Raw genomic sequence first — 24,987 nt, forward strand, 5'->3', positions numbered from 1 at the left:
GAGCCAATATTCCATATCCTCACACTTCCTTCCGTCTTTGCTGTTATCACCCTGGTTCATGGAACCCTGTTACACTCTCAGTCACTGTAACAGATATATTGATATTAGGGCTCACTGATTATCTGGGTGCGCCAACAAACTTCTGCATCCCTTTCAAGTTACAGGAAGTCATGTCACTCACCATAGCCAATGGAGATACGAATGAACAGGTGACTTCTGGATTCAAGTTCTATTTTTCTTTCCGTTTCTGGGCAACCATAAGCCATTGTATGTTTTGGCAGAGTCACAACACCTTGGGTATATTATTCACTACTTGTAGGCATCTGCACAGGACCTACATTGGACTTTGTGTGCTTTAACTGTAACCCAGAAAGTTGGGTATGTTGTAGTTTCATTCTTATTTGAGTAAAAATATTATCTCATTTCCTTTGATACTTCCTTGTTAGCCCATGGAGTATTTAGAAGTGTGTTGCTACAAGTATTTGGAGATTTTCCCTTTGGAGATTTTTCCTTCCTAGTTTTCTAACAGAAACGAGTTTTCTGTTATTGATTTCTAGGTTAATCGTATCATGGTTAGAGAACATACCTTATGTAATTTAAATTCTTCTAATTCTTTTATAATTTTAATTCTTTTAAATTGGTTAAGATTTGGTTCATTTTATGACCTATCTTGGTGAATGTTTCATGTGCCCTAAGAGAACGTGTATTGGTAGAGCGTTCTATAAATGTCAATTAAATTTAGTAGCTTGATGGTCAATTCTACTGATTTTTTTCTTGCTGATTTTTTGTCTATTCATTCTATGTATTACTGACAGAAGAGTATTGACCACTGCAACTAAAATTGTGAATGTCTCTTCCTCCTCTCTGTTCTGCCAGTTTTTGCTTATATATTTTGAATCTCTGTTGTTAGAAGCATATCATATAGGATTATTGTCTTCTTGGTGAATGGATCGTTTCATCACTATGTAATGTCCCACTTTATCCCTGATAATTTTCTTTGCTTTAAATTCTACTTTGTCTGATACTAATGTCATTGGCCCCTTCATGGATCATAGCATTATGGTGAAGGGGCTTGCAAAACCCAATGAAGCTATAAGCCATGCTGCACAGGGCCACCCAAGATGGCAGATCATAGTGAAGAGTTCTGACAAAATGTGGTCCACTGGAGGAGGGAATGACAAACCACTCCAATCATGTACAGGTGTGAAAGTTGGACCATAAAGAAGGCTGAGTACTGAAGAATTAATGCTTTGGAATTGTAGTGCTAGAGAAGATTCTGCAAGGAGATCAGACCAGTCAATCCTAAAGAAAATCAACCTGAATATTTGTTGGAAGAACTGATGCTGAAGCTGAAGCTCCAATACTTTGGCCATCTGATAGGAAGAGCTGACTCATTGGAAAAGACCCTGATGCTGGGAAAGATGGAAGGTAAAAGGAGAAGGATGAGGATGAGATGGTTAGATAGCATCACCAACTCAATGGATATCAATTTGAGCAAACTCTGGGAGTGAGTGGAGAACAGCAGAGACGGGTGTACAGAGCATGGGGTTGCAAAGAGTCCGACATGATTTAGCAACTGAATAGCAGTAGATGTAGCTGGCCACTCCAGCTTTCTTTTTAATGTGTTTTTTTCATAGTTGTGCTGAGATCTAAAAGTATTCTTTTAAATGGTGGTAAAAAATTTACCATCTTCACCATTTTTAAAGTGTACAGTTCAGCAGTGTTAAGTATATTCACATTGTTGTGCGACAGATCTCTAGAACTTTTTCATAGTGTGAAACTGAAACTCATAGAAACTCACAGAGCCCACTGAACAAGTCCCCACTTCTTTCTACCCCCATCCCTCTGACAACCACAGTTCTGCCTTCCGTTTCTATAGGTTTCACTATTTCAGGTGCCTACTCCAGCTTTCTTTTGATTGGTGTCTGCATGATTAATGTTTTTCCATTCCTTTAAAACTTTTTTTAAAGTGATGATTCACGTAAGAGAAAATTCATTCGTTGAAAGTCTGCACTCTGTGGTTTCTAATATATTCACAGATACGTATACCCATCACTATTACCTAAATGTAGAGCATTCCATCATCCCAAGAAGAAACTCTATGCCCGTTAGTATTTTTCCATATTACCACTAATCTTTCTGCCTTTATGGAACTACCTATCTTGGGCATTTCACACACAATTTGTGACATTTTCTAAGGAGCTTCTTTCACTTAGCATAATCGTTTTCAAGGTTCATCCATGTTGTAGCATGCATCTGTACTTCATTCCCTTTTTATAGCCAAAAACATTTTATGATTTTTAGCACAGTTTGCCCATTCTCTTATTGATGGACATCTGGACTGTTTCCATGTTTTGACTATTATGAACATATAATAGCTAGGAAGGTTTGGATACAAGGTTTTGTATGAACATGTTTCCAGTTCTGTAAACTATATACCTAGGAGTAGAATTGCTGGGTCACATGGTAACTCTGTTTAACATTTTGATGTTTAACTGTTTTCTAAAGTTCCTGCACCATTTTAAATTCCCTATAGCAATCTGTGAGTGCTCCCATTTCTCCATACACTCACCAGCTTTTGCTAATGTTCATCTTGATTATAACCATCCTAGTGAGTATGAAGTTGTCATTGATTTGCATTTCCTCAGTGGCTAATGAGGGAGATGTTTAGATAGCATCACCAACCCAATGGACATGAATTTGAGCAAATTCCAGGAGGTAGTGAAGGACAGGGAAGCCCAGGGTGATGCATCCATGGGGTTGCAGAGTCAGACATGACTCAGTGACTGAACAATAACAGCTAATTATGTGGAACATCTTTTCATGTATGTCTTGGCCATTTTTTCCCCATTTTTCATTAGAATTTTTTTCTTTTTCTTTTGTCTTGGCCATTTTTATATCTTGTTTGGAAAAGATGTCTATCTAATTCCTTTGCCCATTTGAAAAACTGGGCTGTCTTTTTATTTTTGAGTTCTAAGATAGTACTTTATATATTCTGGGTAAGGAAGGTCCCTTACCAAATATGATTTGCAATTTATTTCTTCAATTTTATGCATTGCCTTCATTTTCTTAATGGTGTCTTTTTTTTAAGAGAAATTTTATTTATTAATTTATTTTTGGCTGTGCTGGGTCTTCATTGCTTTGCTTGGGCTTTCTCTAGTTGTGGCAGGTGGGGGCTACTCTCTCGCTGTGTGGTGTGGGCTTCTCATGTTGGTTCAGTTCAGTTCAGTTGCTCAGTCGCGTCCGACTCTTTGTGACCCCATGGACTGTAGCACACCCAGCCCCCCTGTCAGTCACCAACTCCCAGAGATTACTCAAACTCATGTCCATTGAGTCGGTGATGCCATCCAACCATCTCATCTTCTGTCATCCCCTTCTCCTCCCACCTTCAAATTTTCCCAGCATCAGGGTATTTTCAAATGAATCAGTTCTTTGTATGAGGTGGCCAAAATATTGGCATTTCAGCTTCAGCATCAGTCCTTCCAATGAATATTCAGGACTGATTTCCTCTAGGATGGACTGGTTGGATCTCCTAGCTGTCCAAGGGACTCTCAAGAGTCTTCTCCAACACCACAGTTCAAAAGCATCAATTCTTTGGCACTCAGCTTTCTTTATAGTCCAACTCTCACATCCATACATGACTACTGGAAAAATTGTAGCTTTGACTAGATGGGCATTTGTTGGCAAAGTAATGTCTCTGCTTTTTAAAATGCTGTCTAGGTTGGCCATAGCTTTTCTTCCAAGGAGCAAGTGTCTTTTAATTTCATGGCTGCAGTCACTATCTGCAGTGATTTTGGACCTCCCCCCAAAATAAAGTCTGTCACTGTTTCCACTGTTTCCCCATCTATTTGCCATGAAGTGATGGGACCAAATGCCATGATCTTAGTTTTCTGAATGTTGAGCTTTAAGCCAACTTTTTCACTCTCCTCTTTAACTTTCATCAAGAGGCTCTTTAATTCTTCACTTTGTGCTGTAAGTGTGGTATCATCCACATATCTGAGGTTATTAATATTTCTCCCAGCAATCTTGATTCCAGCCTGTGCTTCATCCAGTCCGGAATTTTGCATGATGTATTCTGCATATAAGTTAAATAAACTGGGTGACAATATACAGCCTTGACATACTCCTTTCCTGATTTGGAATCATTCTGCTGGTCCATGTCCAGTTCTAACTGTTACTTCTTGACCTGCATACAGATTTCTCAGGAGGCAGGCCAGATGGTCTGGTATTCCCATCTCTTGAAGAATGTTCCACAGTTTGTTGTGATCCACACAGTCAAAGGATTTGGCATAGTCAATAAAGCAGATGTTTTTATTGAACGATCTTGCTTTTTCGATGATCCAGCGGATGTTGGCAATTTGATCTCTGGTTCCTCTACCTTTTCTAAATCCAGCTTGAACATCTGGAAGTTCACGGTTCACTGTAGTGTTGAAGCCTAACTTGGAGAATTTTGAGCATTACTTTGCTAGCATGTGAGATGAGTGCAATGGTACAGTAGTTGAGCATTCTTTGGCATTGGAATGAAAACTGACCTTTTCCAGTCCTGTGGCCAGTGCTGAGTTTTCCAAATTTGCTGGCATTTTGAGTGCAGCACTGTCACAGCATTATCTTTCAGGATTTGAAATAGCTCAACTGGAATTCCATCACCTCCACTAGCTTTGTTCGTAGTGATGCTTTCTAAGGCCCACTTGACTTCCCATTCCAGGATGTCTGGCTCTAGGTGAGTGATCATATCATCGTGGTTATCTGAGTCATGAAGATCTTTTTTGTACAGTTCTTCTGTGTACTGTGCCACTTCTTCTTAATATCTTCTGCTTCTGTTAGGTCCATATTATTTCTGTCCTTTATTGTACCCATCTTAGCATGAAATGTTCCCTTGGTATCTCTAATTTTCTTGAAGAGATCGCTAGTCTTTCCCATTCTATTGTTTTCCTTTATTTCTTTGCATTGATCACTGAGGAAGGCTTTCTTATTGCTCCTTGCTATTCTTTGGAACTTTGCATTCAAATGAGTAGATCTTTCCTTTTCTCCTTTGCCTTTTGCTTCTCTTGTTTTCACTGGAAGCCCTCCTCAGACAACCATTTTGCCTTTTTGCATTTCTTTTGCTTGGGCATGGTCTTGATCCCTGCCTCTACTATAGTGTCACGGACCTCTGTCCATAGTTCTCCAGGCACTGTATCAGATCTAATGCCTTGAATAGCTTCTCTTATTGCGGAGCACAGTCTCTCGAGCTCAAGCCCAGTGGTTGTGGCGCATGGGCTTAGTTGTCCCGGGGCATGTGGAGTCTTTCTGGACTGGGGATTGAACCCATGCCCTCTGCATCAGCATGTAGATTCTTAACCACTAGAACACCAGTGGTGTCTTTTGAAGTACAAAATTTCTAAATTTTTGTGAAATTCATTTTATCCAATTTCTCTTCTGTGCTTGTGCTTTTGGTTTTGTACCTAAGGTTATATTCAGTTTAGGAGTATGAAGATTTATTCCTGTTTTCTTGCAAGGGTTTTATAGTTTTAGGTTTTACATTCAGGTCTATGACCCTATTTGAGTTTTTTTCGTATATGGTGTAAGAAAAGGGTTCAATTTCACTCTTTTGAATATATTGGATAGATATCCAGTTGTCCTGGCATCATTTGTTGCAGTAACTACATTTTCTCCATTTAATTATCTTGGCATCCTTGTTGAAATTAGTTGATCAGTGTGAAATTTTACCTTTCCTGTAGACAGCTTATAGTTGATTCATGTTATTTTTTTTCAATTATCCATTTTGACACTCTTTTAATTACTATATTTATAACATTTACATTTAATGCAATTATGTATATTTTTGGATTTAGATGTAAGAATTTGGAAAATAAGCATTAAGCCCTTATGATTTATGTTATAGAAGTTTTATAAGTCTTTTTCAAGACATTGGTTATTATAACTTCATTTAGTTAACTTAGAAACTTACAAGGTTTAAGGTTTTAAGTGTTTATTATATATAAAATATCATGTATTAAAACTGGAGAAGATATAGAACTGCTTTTTTGTTGAGGTATAATTGACATATAGCATTGTATTAGTTTAGGTGTTTAACATAATGTTTTGAAATACACATGTTGTAAAATGATTATCACAGTAAGTTTAGTTAACTTTAATCACCACACATTTACAATTTTTTCCTTATGATGAGAACTTTTAAGAGTTACTCTCTTAACAACTTTCAAATATACCATACAGTATTGCTAAATATAGTCACCCTGCTATACATTACAGTCACAGGAATTTTTTATCTTGTAACTGGAAATTTCTACCTTTTGACCACCTTCACTATTTCACAGTCCTTCCCCACCCACATCTCTGGCAACCATCAGTCTGTTCTTTTATCTATGAATTCAATTTTTTTTTGTTTCCACATATAAGTGAGATCATTCAGTATTTGTCTTTTTCTGTTTGACTTATTTCACTCAGCATAATGCCCTCCAAGCTCCATTCATGTTGCCTCAAATGGCAGGACTTCCTTCTTTTATGGATGAATACTAGTTCATTGCATATATATGTATCCAAACACACTATATTCATCCATTCATCTGCTGATGGACAGTTAGATTGTTTCCACATCTTGGCTATTGTAAATAACGCTGCAGTGAACATGCTGGTGGACAAAGAGCTGTCTTTAAGTCAATATTAACTCATCCCAATTGTTGAAAGATCAACCTATTTATCAGAAATAGTATGTGAACCTTTAAAAATACAATTTTAAACCTTCTATTCCAGAACCAAATAGTAAAGAATCCCTGTCATGCTTCAAAATTTTTATCTTACAGTTATTGTAACATAGGCTATCATTTACATGCACTTGTTCGTATTTTAAAAACAAAGTGCAGTTAATGAACTTTTTCTTATAGACATTTTATCTGGACTATAATATTCTTAGAGTGTATATGTAACAGATTTTAAATCAAGTAATTAACAATTTGCCAAGTGAAGGGAAAAGAGGGAAAACAGGAAAAAAAACAAGAGAGGAGCAGGTTTTAGACAACTTAGAAACTGTGTCCCTAAAGTGCTAATTCTCTTTTTCTGCAAGGAAAAGGAAGTTTAGATGCCAAAAAACTTATTGGATACAATCACTCATTACTGTTGATACTGTAGTCCTTCGCATTTAAGTACACTTTATTTCTGAAAAAATTTTAGAATAAAGCTGCAAGGATGCTACGGAGAGGTCCTAAACACTCATTTATTTCCCCCTATTGCTAACATCTTACATATAATCATGGTGCATTTGTCAAAATTAAAGAAGTAAATAATGGTCCATCACTATTAACTACACTTGAAACTTTATGTGGATTTCGGCAGTTTTCTCAGTAATACCCACCTTCTATTTCTGGATCTGGTTTAAGACAGCACCTTTTAGTCATCATGTCTCCTTAGTGTCCTCCTGTCTATTTAGTTTTGAGGAGTACTGATCAGGCATTTTAAAGACAGTCCCTCGATTTTCTATTAGGTGATTTTTTTTTTCATATTTACACTAGATTATAGAATGGAAGGAATATCACAGAGGTGAAGTACCCTGCCCATGACTTTGAATCAGGAGTATACAGAATATCTATAGCCTCACGTTAGTAATATTTACTTTGACCACCTGGCCAAGTTAGTGTTTGCTAATCTCCACCCTAGTCTTTAAAAGTTAGTAAGTCCACATTCAAGGGAGAGGGGAGTTCGGGTCTACCGCCTGAAGTGGGGGGGAGGGGGGCGGGGGGAGGAGGGAGTATCACATTAAGCTGAATAGTTCCCCCCCCAAAGATATCTACGTTTTGAATCCCCAACAACCTTGTATTTTATGGCAAAAGGGATTGTGCACATGTGAGTAAATTGAGGCTGTTGTGGGCAGAGAATATCCTCGATTATCCGGAGGGATTCTAAATAATTAATTACAAAGATCCTTATAAGATGAAGGAGGAAGGTCAATAAAGACAGAAAATGATGTGATGAAGGAGACAGGTTGATGTGGCCAGAAGCCTGCTAACAACATAAAGGAAGGTGGTCAAACAGACAGAGGACTGGCTTTAAAGGCAGATTTCTACATGAGAACACCGAAGTCGGATCAGAGTCTTCAAATTGCTGCAAAGAAGTAGTAAACTTAGAGGGGTAATGTTTTACCATCAGGTTGGCAAAAACTATGGAAATCAGTTATATTTGGTGATGGTATGTGGGGACATAAATAGTTGTTAGGAATACAAATTACCCTGACTTTCAGGGAAAATAGTCTAACAGTATATCTTAAACATTAAATGTGCAGTCTTCGACAAAGTAAGCCCATGTTTAAAAATCCCTTTGATAGAAATGAAAGCTCAAGTTCATAAAGATAAATGTAGAAGGATGTATACTACATCATTCAATATGTGAATTACAATGCTGCCTATTTTATTTTTGAAGTGAAGTTGCTCAGTCATGTCCAACTCTTTGCGACCCCATGGACTGTAGCCTACCAGGCTCCTCTGTCCATGGGATTTTCTGGGCAATAGTACTGGAGTGGATTTCCATTTTTGGTTCAAAAAGATGTTATAAGTATCATACTTGCTTTTGAACCATTTATTTCTCCCCATGGCTAATCCATCAGCAAATCTTATCTTCTTTACCTCCAGAAACTGTGTTCTAGATCTGTCCATTCCTCTTTGCCAGTATTATTTTATTGGTCAGTAAACACAAATCAATATATTTTTATATATTACAATTATATAATATTGGTGGTTTTGCATATACCACAATTGAAATATTCTACTATTATTTTAAATCTTTTTATATCATAGTGAATAGATGCTATTAATTACTGTAGGGTGTTTATGTTTAATTTTTAAAAGTACTGCATAAATGTTGATAAATGCAAACAATATTTATAATTTTCTCTACAATCACTGGATTACTTTGATTCTATTGGCAGGGGTGATTAGGTGAAAACCATGCCCAGATGAGCACTGGAGAAAACATTTCTAAGCATTTTATATATAAAGGTAATTTTAGCCCTGGACACTAACTGCAATCTAAAATGTTTCCTTTCTTTGTTGTAAAGTTCTCTCTTCCACGGGATACTTTGTAAATCTTAGTTTTAAGATTTCAGGCTTCACTGAAATCAACTTCAAGTTGATCAGTGAATTTTTAAAGTCATTCAACATTGAAGGCCCTTGTTATTTATTATCTATGGAGAAGGAAATGGCAACCCACTCCAGTATTCTTGCCTGGAAAATCCCATGGACGGAGGAGCCTAGTAGGCTATGGTCCATGGGATTGCAAAGAGTCGGACACGACTGAGCAACTTCACTTCAGCACAATGTCTGTCCTCTCCTTAATCACTTTTAATTTCCATTCTTAGAACTTCTTTAGCACTGCTCTTCCTTAAGATCAAAATCACAGACAGGCAGCATTCTGGTGATAAGTCATGGTATAGTATTTGTTTGGGCTCCCCATGGTGGCTCAGTGGTAAAGAATTTACCTGCCATGCAGGAAACTTGGGTTTAATCCCTGAGTTGGGAAGATCCCCTGGAGAATGAAATGGCAACCCACTCCAGTATTTTTGCTTGGAAAATTCCATGGACAGAGGAGCCTGGGGGCTACAGTTCATGGGATGGCAAAGATTCAGACACGACTGAGCGACTAAACAACAACAAATTATTTGCTCACCAAATTCTGTCCTCATTATGTTCAACATTTTGTTAGCTGCCTTGGCCACAGTACTTTATCCAGATGATGTCTTCACTACTTGTGGACACTAAAATCATCTGCTCTTTTTTCACTAACACTGCCTTGTGATGGTCGATAAGGAAAAGTGAAGTGAAGATGTTAGTTGTTCAGTCATGCCCGATTCTCTGCGACCGCATGGACGGTAGCCTGCCAGGCTCCTCTGTCCATGGAATTCTCCAGGCAAGAATACTGGAGTGGGTAGCCATTCTCTTCTCTAGATCTTCCTAACCCAGAGATTGAACCCAGGTCTCCTGCATTGCAGGCAGATTCTTTACTATTTGAGCCACCAGGAAAGCCCTATACGGGAAAGGACAAAACAAAAATAAAAAAAAATCCCAAAGAGGAGTCTCATGATCTCACTCTTGTTAGAAGTATGAATAACACTTGTTTGCATGTGTGTGTGCTAAGTCCCTCCAGTTGTGTCTGACTCTTTGGACCTTAGCCTGCCAGGTTTTTCTGTCCAACGGATTCTCCAGGCAAGAATACTGGAGTGGGTTGCTATGCCCGACTGCAGGCGAGCTTCCCCACCTAGGGATCAAACCAGCGTCTCTTACATCTCCTGCATTGGCAGGCTGGTTCTTTAACACTGGCCCCACCTGGGAAGCCCACATAATACTTTATAATTTAGAAAAATTTGTACCCCCTTCATGAAACCTCAGAGCAAACCGTTGAGGCTATCAATGTCATACCCACTTTACAGATGAAAATAGCTTTAGCTAAGAGGTGTGGTGTGCAGCCAAATTTCGTGGATTTGAATCTTCCCCGTTCACATTATATTGTATTACTTTCCACCACAACTACTAAGGGACTGTGTTTTTGGCTTGTTTTTCCTTTCTGCAAACCATTTCCTTTGCATTAGTTCCCTCTGGAATAAAAGCTTAGAAAGCTTTTTAGCCTTCTGAGTGTATTTTTTAGGAAATCACGAATTCCCTATGCTATTTATCATTCATGAGTTCTAAAGTGTACAGTACCACCAAGGAAGCAAGTGTAATCTGGAAAAGTAACAACTTTACACTTGACAACGCTTAACACAGAAAGGCATTTACTGTCTCACCCAACGGGAAGCATCGCTGGTGTATAGCGTGCATTGTGTTGGGGATGCCAGAGGAAGTGGATGTGAACAAGTTTAACGCTCAGACTGCAGCACTTGAACTTTATCTTGTTTATGTCTCTCAAGTTTCATCTCATGAGCACAAGATACAAAATCAGTCCTAACAGCTCTTCCCCACCCCCCACCCCCCTTGTACTTGACGTCGGCTGTACTCTCAACAGCCCTTTGCCCTCTTAGCCGCTGTGCTTCCTAGGTTTCTTTTGCACAAAATCTTCCAGAATTGCTCTTTTCTGGACACGCTGGTCCCCTGGACGGTCGGGGGCTGGGTCCCAAGCTTCCATGCCATTCTCACTTAACTTGCCTTAGGACCCTAACGTACTTGACTGTGTCTGAAAAGCTCCCTGAAATATTCCTGGCTCCATCGGTTAACCCTACTTTACTGCGCTCCAGGTTCTCCTGATCGTTTCTCGAGCTCTCCTCAGGGTTCGGTCCGTATTGGTTCCGAGACGCTCAGCGGGAGGGCAGCAGGCTCTGCGACTCGTCCTGTTCCGCAATCCAGCCCCGAAGACTTCCTGGAACCAGGTCTGGCTTCTCATCCCGGACGCGTAGGCTTCCCTTCTCTCTCTCCAAACAACACACCGGAAAACCTCGGATTGCTGACAGCCTTCTCCTAACCAAGCCGGCGCGCTGGGGGCCGACCCAAAAAGAATTGGGCGGCCTGCGCATGCGGACTCGGCGGCCGCCACACAGGCCTCCCCGGGCCGCCTCCCCTCGGCCCGGCCGCGGCGGTTTAGAGCTCCTGACAGCTCCGCCACCGGCGGACGCAGCCTCGTCTCGTGCTTCCACGTTACCCTATCAGAGACGGGGCGGGGCGGCGGCCCCCGCGGCCTATCAGCGCGAACCACGATCCCGGCGAGCCCAGTAGGAGCCCAGCCAGGAAGGAGGCGATTGGGCCGTGGCGGCTCTGGGGGCGTGGCGTAGCCAGGGCCCCGCCCGCCGCCGCCGCCGCCGCCGCTGCCTCCTCCCTCCCCTGGGCGCCAGCCGCCTTAGGCCCGAGCGAGAGCGGACGGCGGGCGGGCGGCCGCAGCTGCAGCCTGAGCGCCGCGGCCGGGGGCTGGTGGGCCCCGCAGCTTTGCTCCTCCTCTGCGCCCGCGCTCTCGGACATGGTGGCCCCCGGCTCTGTGACCAGCCGGCTGGGCTCGGTGTTCCCCTTCCTGCTGGTCCTGGTGGACCTGCAGTACGAAGGTGAGTCGTGTCCCGCCCCGGCCCGGAGGAGGCGCGCTCCGGGTGGGGTGCAGGGGCGGCCAGGCCTCCCGGCGCTTCCCCGCCGAGCGTCTCGGGGCGGCCGGGGCGGGAGCCGGGGACTCGGCCGCCGGCCTGGGCCCGAGCCCGCCCCGGGGCGGGGGCCGGCTCCCTGTTCCGGGTTTGTCTGGGGGAGAGGTGCGGGCGGCGGCGGGCCGCGGGACCGCGGGTATGGACTGAGGAGCCGGGCCGGTGGGCTAGGCGGGAAGCGGGGCGGCGACTTCTGGGGAGTCTTAGGGCGCGGAGACCCGGGCGGCCTCGCTTGGGACCCTCGATCGGCGCCGGGGGCTCCGGGTCGGCGGTGCTGGGAGGAGGCTGTAAAGGTGGCCCGAAGGGAGGCTGCTTTGGCTTTGGAGTTCCAGGAGGTGGAGGGGACAGTGTCGTGTTGGATGTTAGAAGTGAGTAACCGTCACCCCACTCTGTTCTGGGTTGTGTCTCGAAGTTGTTAACTTGGTGCGTTAAGGAGCCGCTGCTGAAATTCAAGCTCCCGGCGGGCAAGGCACTAAAAGTTTGTGGCTTTACAGTTTCCAGTCTGGTGTCACTCAACCTTTCCTTTTACGAGTTCCCTGAGGTGGGGGTGGGGTGGTAGGGAATCCACTTTTAAGAAGATACGAACGCTGATTTTTCACTGCAGTCCTACAGTTTGGCATGTTGGCTGCTCTTAACAGAACAGGAAACTGAGAGTTGTCCCGTCTTAGTTGTCAGCGGACAGGAGTAAGAATGAAAGCCGCGACTGCCCATTGATCTGATGCTCCAAGCGTGGTTACCCTGCGGAATATTCGAGTATAGTGAAGTTATCTCGTGCACTCCACTGTTTCCAGCCCCGTGTACAGGCTAGTAGTCACAGAGGTCAAATTAAACAGTTTAATATTGGACTATTAGAGGGAGTGAGGAGCTGAACGCAGGAATTGTTTCTGGTAAAATCCCCTCCAGATTTTCAGCTTACAAAGGGAGTAATACTCTCCGATTTTTAGGTCTTATTCATAGCAGCGTTTTGTTTTTTTTGGGGGGGGGGCGGTGTTCTGGAGGACCATATTTTTTTTTTTAAATCAGAAAGCAGAATATGTGGCATGGCAACATTGGGAAAAAGAATTTGACAGTGAGGCTGCCCCAGAAAAATATATGGAATTGGAACTGGAATGCCTGGACCATGACCTTTAAGATAGGTCATGTATTCCACTTCTTTTACGTATTTTAATGTTAAATATCTTCTACCCTATGAAGTGTAGTACTAATGTCGAGTTAGCATTAATTAATTTTGGCCACTTAAGAGAAAGTTGAGCTTCCTTGGTGGCTCAGATAGTAAAGAATCCGCCTGTAGTGCGGGAGACCTGGGTTTGATCCCTGAGTCAGGAAGATACCCTTGAGAAGGGAATGGCAACCCACTCCAGTGTCCTGGGCTGGAGAATTCCATGGACAGAGAAGCCTGGTGGGCTACAGTCCTTGGGATTGCAAAGAGTTGGACACCAATGATGGACTGATACTTCACTTTGAAGAGAAAGTTGCCTATGTTCTGCTTAATGTGAGTTATTATTTTAAGTTACACAGGTGTACACTTGTGTAAGACACACAGGTGTACACTTGTGTAAGATTTGCCTTTTCCACTGGCTTATAGGCTGTCTTTTTAGAATCACTGTTCTGTATATGATTCTGTAGGACTTTAACACTTCATATCTATCTTGTAGTATTTTCCAGAAGGAAAATCTCACCCAAGAGCTATTCACCCAATGTGGAACGTGTGGTGACATTTCACAAAGAGGTGCCAAAGTGCTGTCTTCTTTAGGGTATTGTCTGTGTGAAGTAGCCAGGACTTGGTCCAGGTGGTAGAGAAGAAAGGAAAAAGTTCTTAAACTTATTGACAGTGACTGGCACCCTCCTGGGCACCTTTCTGTAAGCTGTCTCCTGTTCATGGAGGTACAAGATGTTGTTTCTACTCTCCAGATGAGGAAACTGAGGCTCTAAGAATTTAGCCTGGATAAGGTCACATAGCTGTTAACTCTAAGAGACATAAGTTGAACTTACATTATTTGACTCTAAAGTTCATCTTGCTTGTGGACTGGAGACAGAAGTTAAGTGGCTGAGGGTATCCTGTGGGCCCAAGCACTTGTAAGTAGTGGCAGCTGAGAAAATTCAGCCTTTTTATTTGTTTGTTTGCCACCAGCAGTAATGAACAGGAAGAGAATTTCCTGACATCTTTAATACAGTGGTTCTCCAGCTTGAGTGTGTGGTCACCTGGATTCCTTTTTAAACAAAGGGCTGAGCCTCACTCCCAAAGTCCTTGATTCAGTAAGTCTGGGACCTGAAATTTTGCATATCTAAAAAGGAATCACTGGTATAATGAGTTATGCAGTGGAGTTAAATTAGGTATCTGTTGGGTAAATCAGGTATCTATTTTATTTGATGGAGATATAAAGATAGGAAAGAACCTCTGACAGCAAGCTGTCAGCTCCAGTTTTCCCAAGTAAGTTGTGTGTCTGAGTTTTCTAACTTAAGTCTTTCTGGAGGCATTTAGGACTACTTGATTCCACTATTGAGCCCAAGGCTTGGAGACAGAAGGAACAGAACAGGAATGAGAAGAGTGAATATGAAACAGAGTTGTATTGCAGAGTGTCCCCAATAATTAGCTTAGGGGCCTAGTTTTGTCTGATTTAAAAATACTTATTTTTTCCCCTAGGCTTTTCTGTTAATTGTAATTCAGAGAATTGAAGTATTTAATAGGCTCATGAATTGAAAGGTTAAATCTTTTAGCACCCCTTTTCAAAAAGGCCTTTGAAAAAAGGAAGTCTGAAGCACTAGTTTAGGAATAGAATTTTTGGAGCAGAAGGAAAACTTTTGTATTATCTACTTTAGTATTCTTATGTTACAGATAAGGAGCTATTTTAATTCTCTGCTAATGGTGTGTTCTATTTGGTGATTTAAGTGGGAACATAACCTGGGAACCAAACCTTCTTTTATCTCTTTCTTCCTTAGCATTCTTTCTGTACGCAGTTTATCTTTATTTCACTGAACTGACCTGACAAAACCATATTCTTTGGACACTGGGAAAAGAATGGTTACAAAAGATGGTGATACTTTTTATGCGCACTGTGCTCGCTAGGATTTTCTTGACATTATTTAAATATGAAGATAATAAATAGCAAAAGCAAAGGACTTTCAGTAATTTATATACCCCCTACCCCTTACCTGTGGTTTCTCTTTTCTTGGTTTCGGTTACTTGTGGTAAACTGTGGTGTGAAAATATTAAATGGGAAATTCCAGAGATAAACAATTCATAAGTTTTAAATTGCAAACCTTTCTGAATAGCATGATGAAATCTCACGCGGTCTTGCTCTGGCCATGAATCATCTCTTTGTCCCCTGTGTCCAGCCTGTCACTTAGTAGCCATCTGGATTATCAGCACTACTGCAGGGCTTGTGTTCAGGTAACCCTTCTTGTACTTAATAATGGCCCTAAAGTGCAAACCTAGAGATGCTGACAATTTGGAAGTTTGGATGTGCCAAGAGAAGCTGTAAACTGCTGCCTTTAAGTGAAAAAAGTCTGTGTCTTAGTAAGGAAAGAAAAACAAAACAAAACTGTATGCTAAGTTGCTAAGAATCAATCTCCTATCTGTGAAATTGTGAAAAAGGAAAAAGTTAATTTGTGCTAGTTTGGCCATTGCACCTCAGCCGACAGAGTTTGTGGTCACAGTCTGTGATAAGTGCTCAGGTAAGATGGAAAAGGCATTCCATTTGTACAATAAGATGTTTTGAGAAGAGGGCGCAACATTCACATCTTTTATTATAGTATATTGCTATAATTGTTCTATTTTACTATTGTTGATCTCTGTGTCTAATTTATAAATCAACCTTATCATAATGATAAGTGCGTATGAATAGGAAAATATAATGTGTTCATAGTGTGTGTGTGAAAGTCACTCAGTCATGTCCGACTCGTTGCAACCACATGGACTATAGAGTCCATGGAATTCTCTAGGCCAGAATGCTGGAGTGGGTAGCCTTTCTCTTCTCCAGGGTATCTTCCTGATCCAGGGCTCGAACTCAGGTCTCCTGCATTGTGGGCAGATTCTTTACCAGCTGAGCCACAAGGGAAGCTGAAGAATAATGGAGTGGGTAGCCTATCCCTTCTCCAGCGGCTCTTCCTAACTCAGTAATTGAACCAGGGTCTCCTGCATTGCAGGTGGATTCTTTACCAATTGAGCTATCAGGGATGCCCTAAGTGTATATATAGGGTTCAGTACTATCTGTGGTTTTGATAACCACGGGGATTTTGGAATGTATTCCCTGAGAATAAGGGGGATCTCCTGTAAACTAAGTTTTCTAGCAGACTCTCAGAGAGCTTCTAGAAAATTATTTTAAGTTCATCTAATGATATAGGCTTTTAGCAGTAGTGTCCAGGTCCCAATTCGCTTGACTAGTTAGCACTTACTGAGCAAGTGCCCAGAAATGGAGTAGTTTAGTTTCTGTGGGATGGGGGGAGTTGTGCTGAAATGGGATGGCCAATAGTCAATAGGCTTTACTTTCCCATATGAAGTTAATGAATTGTGGTTAAGTTTAATTTCTGTTGCCATAGTGTTCCTTTGATTATTGTCCAGTTATTAATCTTTCTTTGTATGGAAATATCATGGGAACGCAGTCACTTGCTCTTAAGAACAAAAACATCATGTCAGCCATAAATTGATTTTTCAAGATCTTTGGGATGCTGCTTTTTAAATTTTTGAAGATAAGTTTTAAAAATCTGATGAGTTTGTGTTATTCAGAGTTCTAGAATACAAAGACTGATTTAATCAGTTAGCAGAGGCTTCACCATAGTGTTCTTTATAGGTGAGATACATGACTGCATGAACTCTGCCTTTTGTCTTTGCATTTATAGACAACTTGGGGATATAACACATGTTTTGTGAAGCATCTGTGTTCTCTTGCTACTTGCTCAGTGTGGATTTCCTGATCCATCTTGTAGTCAGTCCATTGGAAGCACCCTTTAATTTTCTTGTCCGTGTAATCTTTGGTTTTATTCACGTGCCAAAATTTGAACTGATTTAAATTCAACCTGGCCAGCTGGTTTGTTGAACCTCAGAGCTGATCATGGATGGAGAAAAATGAAGATAACCTTGCTGGCAGGTCTCATTTAAGCCTATAGTCTCTATTTCCAGTGCATACTCAGTACTGCTAACATTCCTCCCTACAATTCCTACAGTTCCCTAGTGTTCTTGAAAGTCCATGTCTCACACTTTTTCTTCTTTCTTTAAATCTCCAGCTGAAATCCTCCTTTCTTTTCTTCCTCCGTCTTTATTTTGGCTGCATGAGGTCTTAGTTGTGGCATGCCGGATCTAGTTCCCTGACCAGGGATGGAACCCAGACCCCCTGCGTTGGGAACTCAGAGCCTTAGCCACTGGACCACCAGGAAAGTCCCTCTTCCTCATTCTTTGTGATCAGGGGTCCCCAGCCTCTGGATCTCATGCCTGTTGATCTGAAGTGAAGCTGATGTGATGATAATAGAAATAAAGTACCCAATAAATGTGGTGAGCTTGAATCATCCTGAAACTGTCTTCCCTCCTCAACCCTATCCGTGGAAAAATTGTCTTCTAGGAAACCTGTCCCTGGCGCTAAAAAGGTTGGGGACTGCTGTTTGAGACTTTTTTGTCTTTATTGAGAGAATGAAAGCCATCACAGGGCAGTTTCTTCCTCTTTCTACCTCTGAATTTAGTAGCCTATCTGTATTTATACCCATTCTGCTACTTTTCTTAACATTAATGATTGAAAAAAAAAATCCCTCCTCTTGGCAAAATCCAATTTTATACTTATGCCCTGGATTCCATTTCCTGTCACCATCTGAAAATACTGCTTCTACAGTTACAGTTTTTCTCCTGTATCATCGCTTTCTTCCTCTGCTGGCTCACTGACATCAGCACTCCAGCATGCTGTAACGTCCGTCTTAAGCTGGGCTTCGATGTTAGGTGTTGCGTTAGCTACTGTCTCTCCTGCTATATGCTCATCTTCTATTCTCTTCTCAACACTGTAGAGCCTGCGAAGCCTTACGTATCTGACTCCTCCTGTTTACTTAGCTCTTTTTTATCTTAATCGTCTCTTTCACTGGGCTCCTGCCACATCAACTTGACTTCCAAATGCCCAGCTCATTTCTGATGTAGGTGTCTTTATTCTTGTTGTTCCTATACTCTGAAGGTTTCAGAGAACAGCTTTCCAAATGAGCGTTCATATTTCAGCCCTGACATACTATTTAAGAAGCGTGCTCTAGGTCGGTTAATAACCTCCCTTTGCCTTTTTGTGTTTTCTTCATAAAACTTACTGTTGTCCTCAGTTACTTGATTTGTATTTCTTGTCTGTCTGCCTCTCTAGAATATAAGCTTTATGGAAGGTGCTCTTATCTCTGTACCTAAACTATGTTGACATGGAGTAGATTTGCAATAAGTGTTTTCAAAATGGATGAGTGAGGTTGACTGTTCTAACTTTTTTTTTTTAATATGAATCCTTCTAAACTGATTTTCCAAGCTGAAATTCATTGAAAAAGGTAACCCATCACAACATGTATGCTTTCACATTTAACTAAAGCGAAGACTAAAGTCCTTTGGAATTGAGCAAACGTGGTTACAACAGATGTTATTTTCCTAGTTTACCCAGGAAGATTTTGGTGTAGACATAGTTCATATGTACTTGCTACGTAATTCAGCCTTGTCTTCCTTTCAAGTCTGTGTGTGTGTGCGCGCACGCACGTGCTCAGTTGTAAGTCAGGCTGTGTGTGTGTGTGCGCATGTGCTCAGTTGTGTCCGCCTCTCTGCAGCAACATGGACTGTAGCAGAATACTGGAGCAGGTTGTCATTTCCTCCTCCAGGGGATCTTCCCTCCTCCGGGGAATCTTCCCGCCCCTGGGATCGAACGTGAGTCTCTGCTGTCTCCTATATTGGCAGGTGGATTTTTTACCACTAGTGCCACCTGGGAGCTTTTGGCTTTGAATACTAAAACAGTTGTTAGGTTAGGGTGATTGGAAAGAGATGCTTGCAAGGTCTAGGGGTTCCAGCTCAGTGTATTTCCAGCTCAGTGTATTTTTATTAAAACTGTTTTGTCATTGGTCCTTACTCGACTGTGGAATTGTGAAGATAATGAACTTCCTGCTCTTTGGAGAGAGTCAGATTCCACTGTTCTCTGTGTTTCTGTCTTGAGGCTCCTTTCTCTGCCCCGGCTTGCTCTGATCTTGGGTTTAGATAGGACCTTTTACAGACAGCACTTTTTTCCCCCGCCGCATTATGTTCTTTTTCCCTGCCTGTGTTCGGTTTTAGAATGATCCTAAAGTTCTCTTTCTCCCTGACACTCTTCCGTGCTTCAGCCTGAACAGCCCCCCGGGCTAGCTTCCCTTCTGCCACCTGGCCTTGGCTTGAGCCTTAGCGTCTCTGACCTTTTGTTCTTGATTTTTTCAGTCTAGTTGTTCTAGTCTTGGTTGTGACTCTCAGCACATCATACGTTTTAAGCCCTCAACTTTGTTTCTTAAAATTGTTTTTGCTCTGTAAAAATATGACAGACTCTAATACTGTTATAACTTCAGTAAAAGACTTAGCTGCTTCACCTTTTCCCCGTCCATGCTGTATATTTGGCTTACTATTGTCTGTGGAGAAACCGGTTTGTTTAATGCTGCTCAGGAGACACCAGGATGTTTGGTTGTCTTATCTCAGAAGTAGGAGGCCTCTCTCATTGTCACTGTCTCCCAGGATGTGGCAAAGGAATAAAAATTATCCATAGCTTAAAATGCACAGTTGAGATACTGCAGAAGCAGCCACATTTACAATTTTTAAAGAAACATATTAGTGTCTGTATGAATCTTTGGTGGGTTTGATTTTTATAATTGTTATTGTGTATCTTAGATTCTGTTATATTGATGAACTGTAATACATTTAAGAAAGAAGGAATTTAGTTACATTCATTCAATAAATATTGAGTACCTACTTTGTGCAAGGTACTGGACTCAGTGGTATATAAAGAAGAAAAGACAGTTCCTCCTCTCGGGCTTGCTTTTGGTCTGTATGGGACTTGGCACGCCAGCTGTGCGGGTCAGCTTATTGAGGCTAGGGGATTGCAGTGAAGTCCTGTGCTTGTGAGTGGAGGGATGCACAGTGTAGGAGGAACTGTCCCCACCTTCTCACTGAATTAGTTAGGGAAAGTTTCACAGGGGAACTGGCGTTTGAGGGCAGAATCCTGATGGAGGAGGGAACTTTGCCAGGGGGGCAGGTGAGGAAGGCATTTCTGTGGAACTGCAAGTTGAAAGGGATGCATCGTGAGAACTGGTGTGTTCAGGGAGGTTCCGCCTGTTCCCTGTGCTGTGTGTGTGTGTCAGTTGCTCAGTCGTGTCCAACTCTGCGACCCCATGGACTGAAGCCCACCAGGTTCCTCTGTCCATGGAATTCTCCAGGCAAGAATACTGGAGTGGGTTGCCATTCCCTACTGCAGGGCATCTTCCCGACCCAGGGATCGAACCTAGGTCTCCCACATTGCAGGCAGAGTCTTTAGCGCTTGAGAGTGAGGGGTGATGAGGCTGGACCCAGATGAGGGACCTGATCATGCAGGGTCCTGTTTGCCTTTAGATCTGAAGGGACTTGGACTGAATCTCGCCAGTGCTGTGCAAACACTGCAGAATTGTTATTAGGAATGCATTTTGGGAGGATTTCTCTGGCCGTAGCAGGGGGCTGGACTTGGAGGAAGGTGGGGAAATATCCCAGTTAGGAGGCATGCCCTCTCTTTTGGGGGGAAAAAGGGCTTTGCAGCCACCACTTACACACTGTGGCAAGTTCTGTTATGGAAAAGTGACCGAGGTGCACTGGGGGAATAATAATTAATTCTCCCTGGAAGACTGAAATTTTTATAGAGGAAGTCGTATTTACTTATCACATTGCTAGATGGAAGTGATGTTAGATAAGATAGTAACATAATAAGGGTCTGAGTTTTAGGTAAAAGGCACAAGAAATGCTGGGTACCCTTTTCAATCATAGAAGGCAAGAGAAGCTTAGTTTGGAGAGGAACTTGACCTTTTCGGAGGGTCACCTCATTGCTTTATTTGAAGGACTAGCGCAAATGAAAGAGCCCAGGTGGATGTTTTGGTCCAACTTATAGAAAAGGTCACGGTAACCCCAACATGCATGCACGGCCTCAGTGACAGAGAAAGTGGCCCTGTGGCTGTGGGAAGCCAGGCTGGGGCTCAGCTCTCAGGGTCGCTGTCCCCCAGGGTGTGCTTGTCAGCGAGATCCTCTGCCGTGCCAGATTCACGGGGCCCCATCTTGTGCACACTGGTGTCATGGTCACCCAGGTCTTTGGATTTCATCTGCTCGTTCAGGTAATGAGTCTCAGGGCAGTAGCCCAAGCAGGTATTGTTTAGTCAGTAACCAGCTTGTGCCCTTCCCTCAGGTGCTTTTCAGAAGTAACACGTGTTCTGTTGTGTTCCGCCGGCTTGCTCTCCGAGTCCTCCTGGTTTAGCTTCTTGATACCCTGAAGAATTTGGGATTCAGCCTCCTCGTTGGTCTGTAGCTTCATCAGTGTCTCAGCGTATTCTCTGTCCTCGTGAGACTGCTGAAGGAGATATTGGGCATATCCTTCGCAGCCACACCGTCAGGATCAAAGCGGCAAGACACGGCCAGGGAGATGCAGGAGGCAAGGAGCGCCAGGTGGATCTGGCAGTTGATGGCGGCCCCGGAGTCCTGGTGGTCGCTTGGGCACACCTGTGAGGGGCACTTGGTCGTCGCGGCAGGTGGCCGAGGCACCCTCCAGGGTGCCATGGGGAGGGATGGCAGTGCTGGTTTGGCCCAGCCTCTGGCAAGCACTGTTGAAGTGGGAAACTGCAGTGGCTCTCTGTAGAACGTGTGGCCCGAGGCATCTGGAATAAACAGCTGAAAGAACTTTGCACGTGTACTCTTGGCTCCCACTAAACCTCAGGGTCTACCTGTGAGGTTGGAACAGATTGTGGTTAAAATGTTCCGTTAAATGATGGGTTGGGTGAGTGAAGCATGCAAAGCTGAGCAACTGTGGAGAGAGAGCTTAGCCTGGTTTATATGGCGGAAGGGTTTCTGAGTTGTGCTGCAGATAAGCTAGGGTTTGAAATTGAGTCATGTTCTGACAGTTACCATGAGTCTGCAGGTAGCTTGGGTGACTTCTCTGAGCCTTAGATTCCTCAGTTATCAAAGTATGAAAGATGTTTACTTTCTAGGTTTGTTGTGAAAATTAAGTGAAATAGATATTCTGAACATATTCAGCATTTTTTTTTAAATTTCTTAATTTCCTTCTGTGTTACATCTTTCCTGTTAGACATTTTCATGACTGGATAAGGAAAGTACTGTGACTAATAGTTTAACTCCTATCCAAATTTCTTACTTCCTCCAGCAGTCTGAAATCCTCTACTGAGTACATTGATCTGATTGTCCCTTTGAGAAAATTAAATGGGAGATGTTTGAAATCTTCTTGATAATTGAAAGGCTGCTTCCTTTACGTGTTGCGAGCACATAGATAAATCCATCAGCTTGCCTTTGAAATTAATTTTGCCAGCTGTAATAGACTGGATGGTTAGAGAGTTCAGCCCCAGCATTTTCACCGTTCTTACTCGATCCCTCGTTCAGTCTCTTTAGTGTCATTTTTACGTGTGTTCTGTACACACATTTGTACATGTGATGCACAGTCTTTTAAACTTTATACTGGGAACTGTAATTGTTTATGTGGAGGTAGAGTTTATATTAGAATTTACCTTTAAAAATCGAAATAAACTGCCTTTAATTGTTTTAATTTCCCTACCCCTATCCCTTAAAAAGGTTTAAGTAAGTGAAAGTTGCTCAGTTGTGTCCGACTCTTTGCGAACCCATGGACTCTAGTCAGTAGAATTCTCCAGGCCAGAATACTGGAGTGGCTAGCCTTTCCCTTCTCCAGGGGATCTTCTCAACCCAGGGATTGAACCCAGGTACCCCGCATTGCAGGCAGATGCTTTACCAGCTGAGCAACAAGGGAAGCCCAAGAATGCTGGAGTGGGTAGCCTATCGCTTCTCCAGCGGGTCTTCCCGACCCAGGAATCGAAAACCGAGGCCTCCTGCATTGCAGGTGGATTATCTACCAGCTGAGCTATCAAGTAAGCCCAAAAAAGATTTAAAGTAAAACCTTACTGTGTGAAATTTTCTACATTTACCAAGGTGGGGCATATTATGAACCTCCCTGTACTCATCTCCCCGTGTTAACAATTAACAACCCCTGACCAATCTTATTTCATCTGTACCTGTGGATTATTTCAGAACATTTTACATGACATCATTTCATTTATAAATATTTTAGTGTTTATGAAAGATAAGGACTGCTTTCAGTTTTAGAATCTATATCATCTAAAAATATTCCCTGCAGTATTTGATTATAATGCTATACCTTTGAACTACAGTCTAACAGAAACATTTGAGACAGGGTTATTTTGCTCTTCTTTCTTGACTTAACCGGCTGCTTAGTTATAAAATATGTCTTTAGTGTTAACAAATATTCTCTAAAAGTTTTCAGTTTCAAGTGATAATCAGTACATCTTTAACAAAGCACATTGCTCAGTTTGTTTTCTTTTTATTGTATAAGCACATAAATACATTTTTACCAGAGGAAAAAACTAAACCATTCAGAAATATATACTATATCCTCTTTTTTAAAGCATCAGTGAAATCTGAACACGTTTACTCTAATACAACTTGCTGTCCGTGGTTCACACCACCACAGTTCTTTCCATTCCTGCCCGCCTCTAATCTGTTTTCCACATGGCCAGCCAAAGTGATCTTTTTAAAATGTAAATCAGATCGTCAGTTCCTTGCTGAAACCCATCCAATGATGTCCCTTTGCTCTTGGAGTAAAATCCAGATTTCTTACCATAGCCTGCAAGGCTAAGTGGGACCCATCCTGCCGGCCGGGAGCCTCTTCTTGATGCCTTAAAGTTGAGCTTGGTCCTGCCCAAGCCCTCTGCACTTGTTTTGTACTACTTGCCTGATCATATTTTGGCATGCTGGAGGCTTTCTGTCATTTAGGACTGCTCTCCTGCCTTTTATGTTTTAACTCAGGGAGGAGTTATTTGACTCCTAAGCACTATATTAAGCACCGCTTCCTTTCCTCTGGCAGGAATGACTTGCTTGTCTGTCTTTATTCCACGGCCTCCCCACTGCTGGAGCGGTCTGCGTGGACACTGGGCTGTGTTTTAATGTATGTTGCGTCCTGTGGGTCTGTAAGGATGTCAGTTATCTTCATTTTTGGAATGTTTTTCCTATTAGCTCCACCAATTTTGGTTCCGTAATTCTCTTGTTTGGTATTGGTTTCATAAGGATAGGTTTTTAATGCTCATCTTTGTTTTTCAGAATTGCTTGTTGCCGGTCTTTGAATTCTGATTGTGAGAGAAGGCTGACTGCCTGTCTGGAGGCTGAGAAGTCTCCAGGACCCCTTCCTTCCTTTCCCTGGTTTCAGCTGTGAGCCCCCCAGAGAGCTGCAGCCGCCTCCACGGCATACCTCTCCTGAGAAGGTGTTTGGATATGATTTTGCCCACCAGTCTCATCCTGTCCGCTTTATGTTTTGAGAATTTTTCCAAAATTTCTGTTTTTTAGATGGCCCTCTTCTTCTTAATAAAGAATTTTGTTTTTCAGTGAGGTTATGCATGTATCTCCTTAAATAAACCTTGTCATTTCTAGAATTTGAGCCTATTGGGAGGTAGGCTCATGTGCTTAGTAGGTGACTGCTTTTTTCTATTTCCTATGGACCACTTTCTTCAAAAAAAATTTTTTTTTAATGTAAGAGGTAATTTCTATCAGCAAGTCATTTCTTCATTGAAAGGATTTAAGTTAAATTTTGTTCTTGGAAAATCTTAAAAATACACCAAAGTATAGAGAATAGTATCATGTACCACTGTGTCCTGTCAGTTCAGTTCAG

The 24,987-nt window shown here is 42.2% G+C and overlaps 1 protein-coding gene across 1 annotated transcript in view; it reads left to right on the forward strand.

The window, feature by feature from the left end:
- Nucleotides 1-11,881: 11,881 nt before the first annotated feature.
- The window catches only part of LOC128057776 (dnaJ homolog subfamily C member 3), a 58,084-nt gene continuing 44,978 nt past the window's right edge, over nt 11,882-24,987 (forward strand). Inside the window, exon 1 of the mRNA XM_052650278.1 lies at nt 11,882-12,013. Coding sequence (XP_052506238.1) covers nt 11,932-12,013 — 82 coding nt within the window. The 5' untranslated portion in view covers nt 11,882-11,931. The remainder of the gene's footprint in view (nt 12,014-24,987) is intronic.

The sequence above is a fragment of the Budorcas taxicolor genome, chromosome 12 (genome assembly GCF_023091745.1).
Source record: "Budorcas taxicolor isolate Tak-1 chromosome 12, Takin1.1, whole genome shotgun sequence".
NCBI lineage: Eukaryota > Metazoa > Chordata > Mammalia > Artiodactyla > Bovidae > Budorcas > Budorcas taxicolor.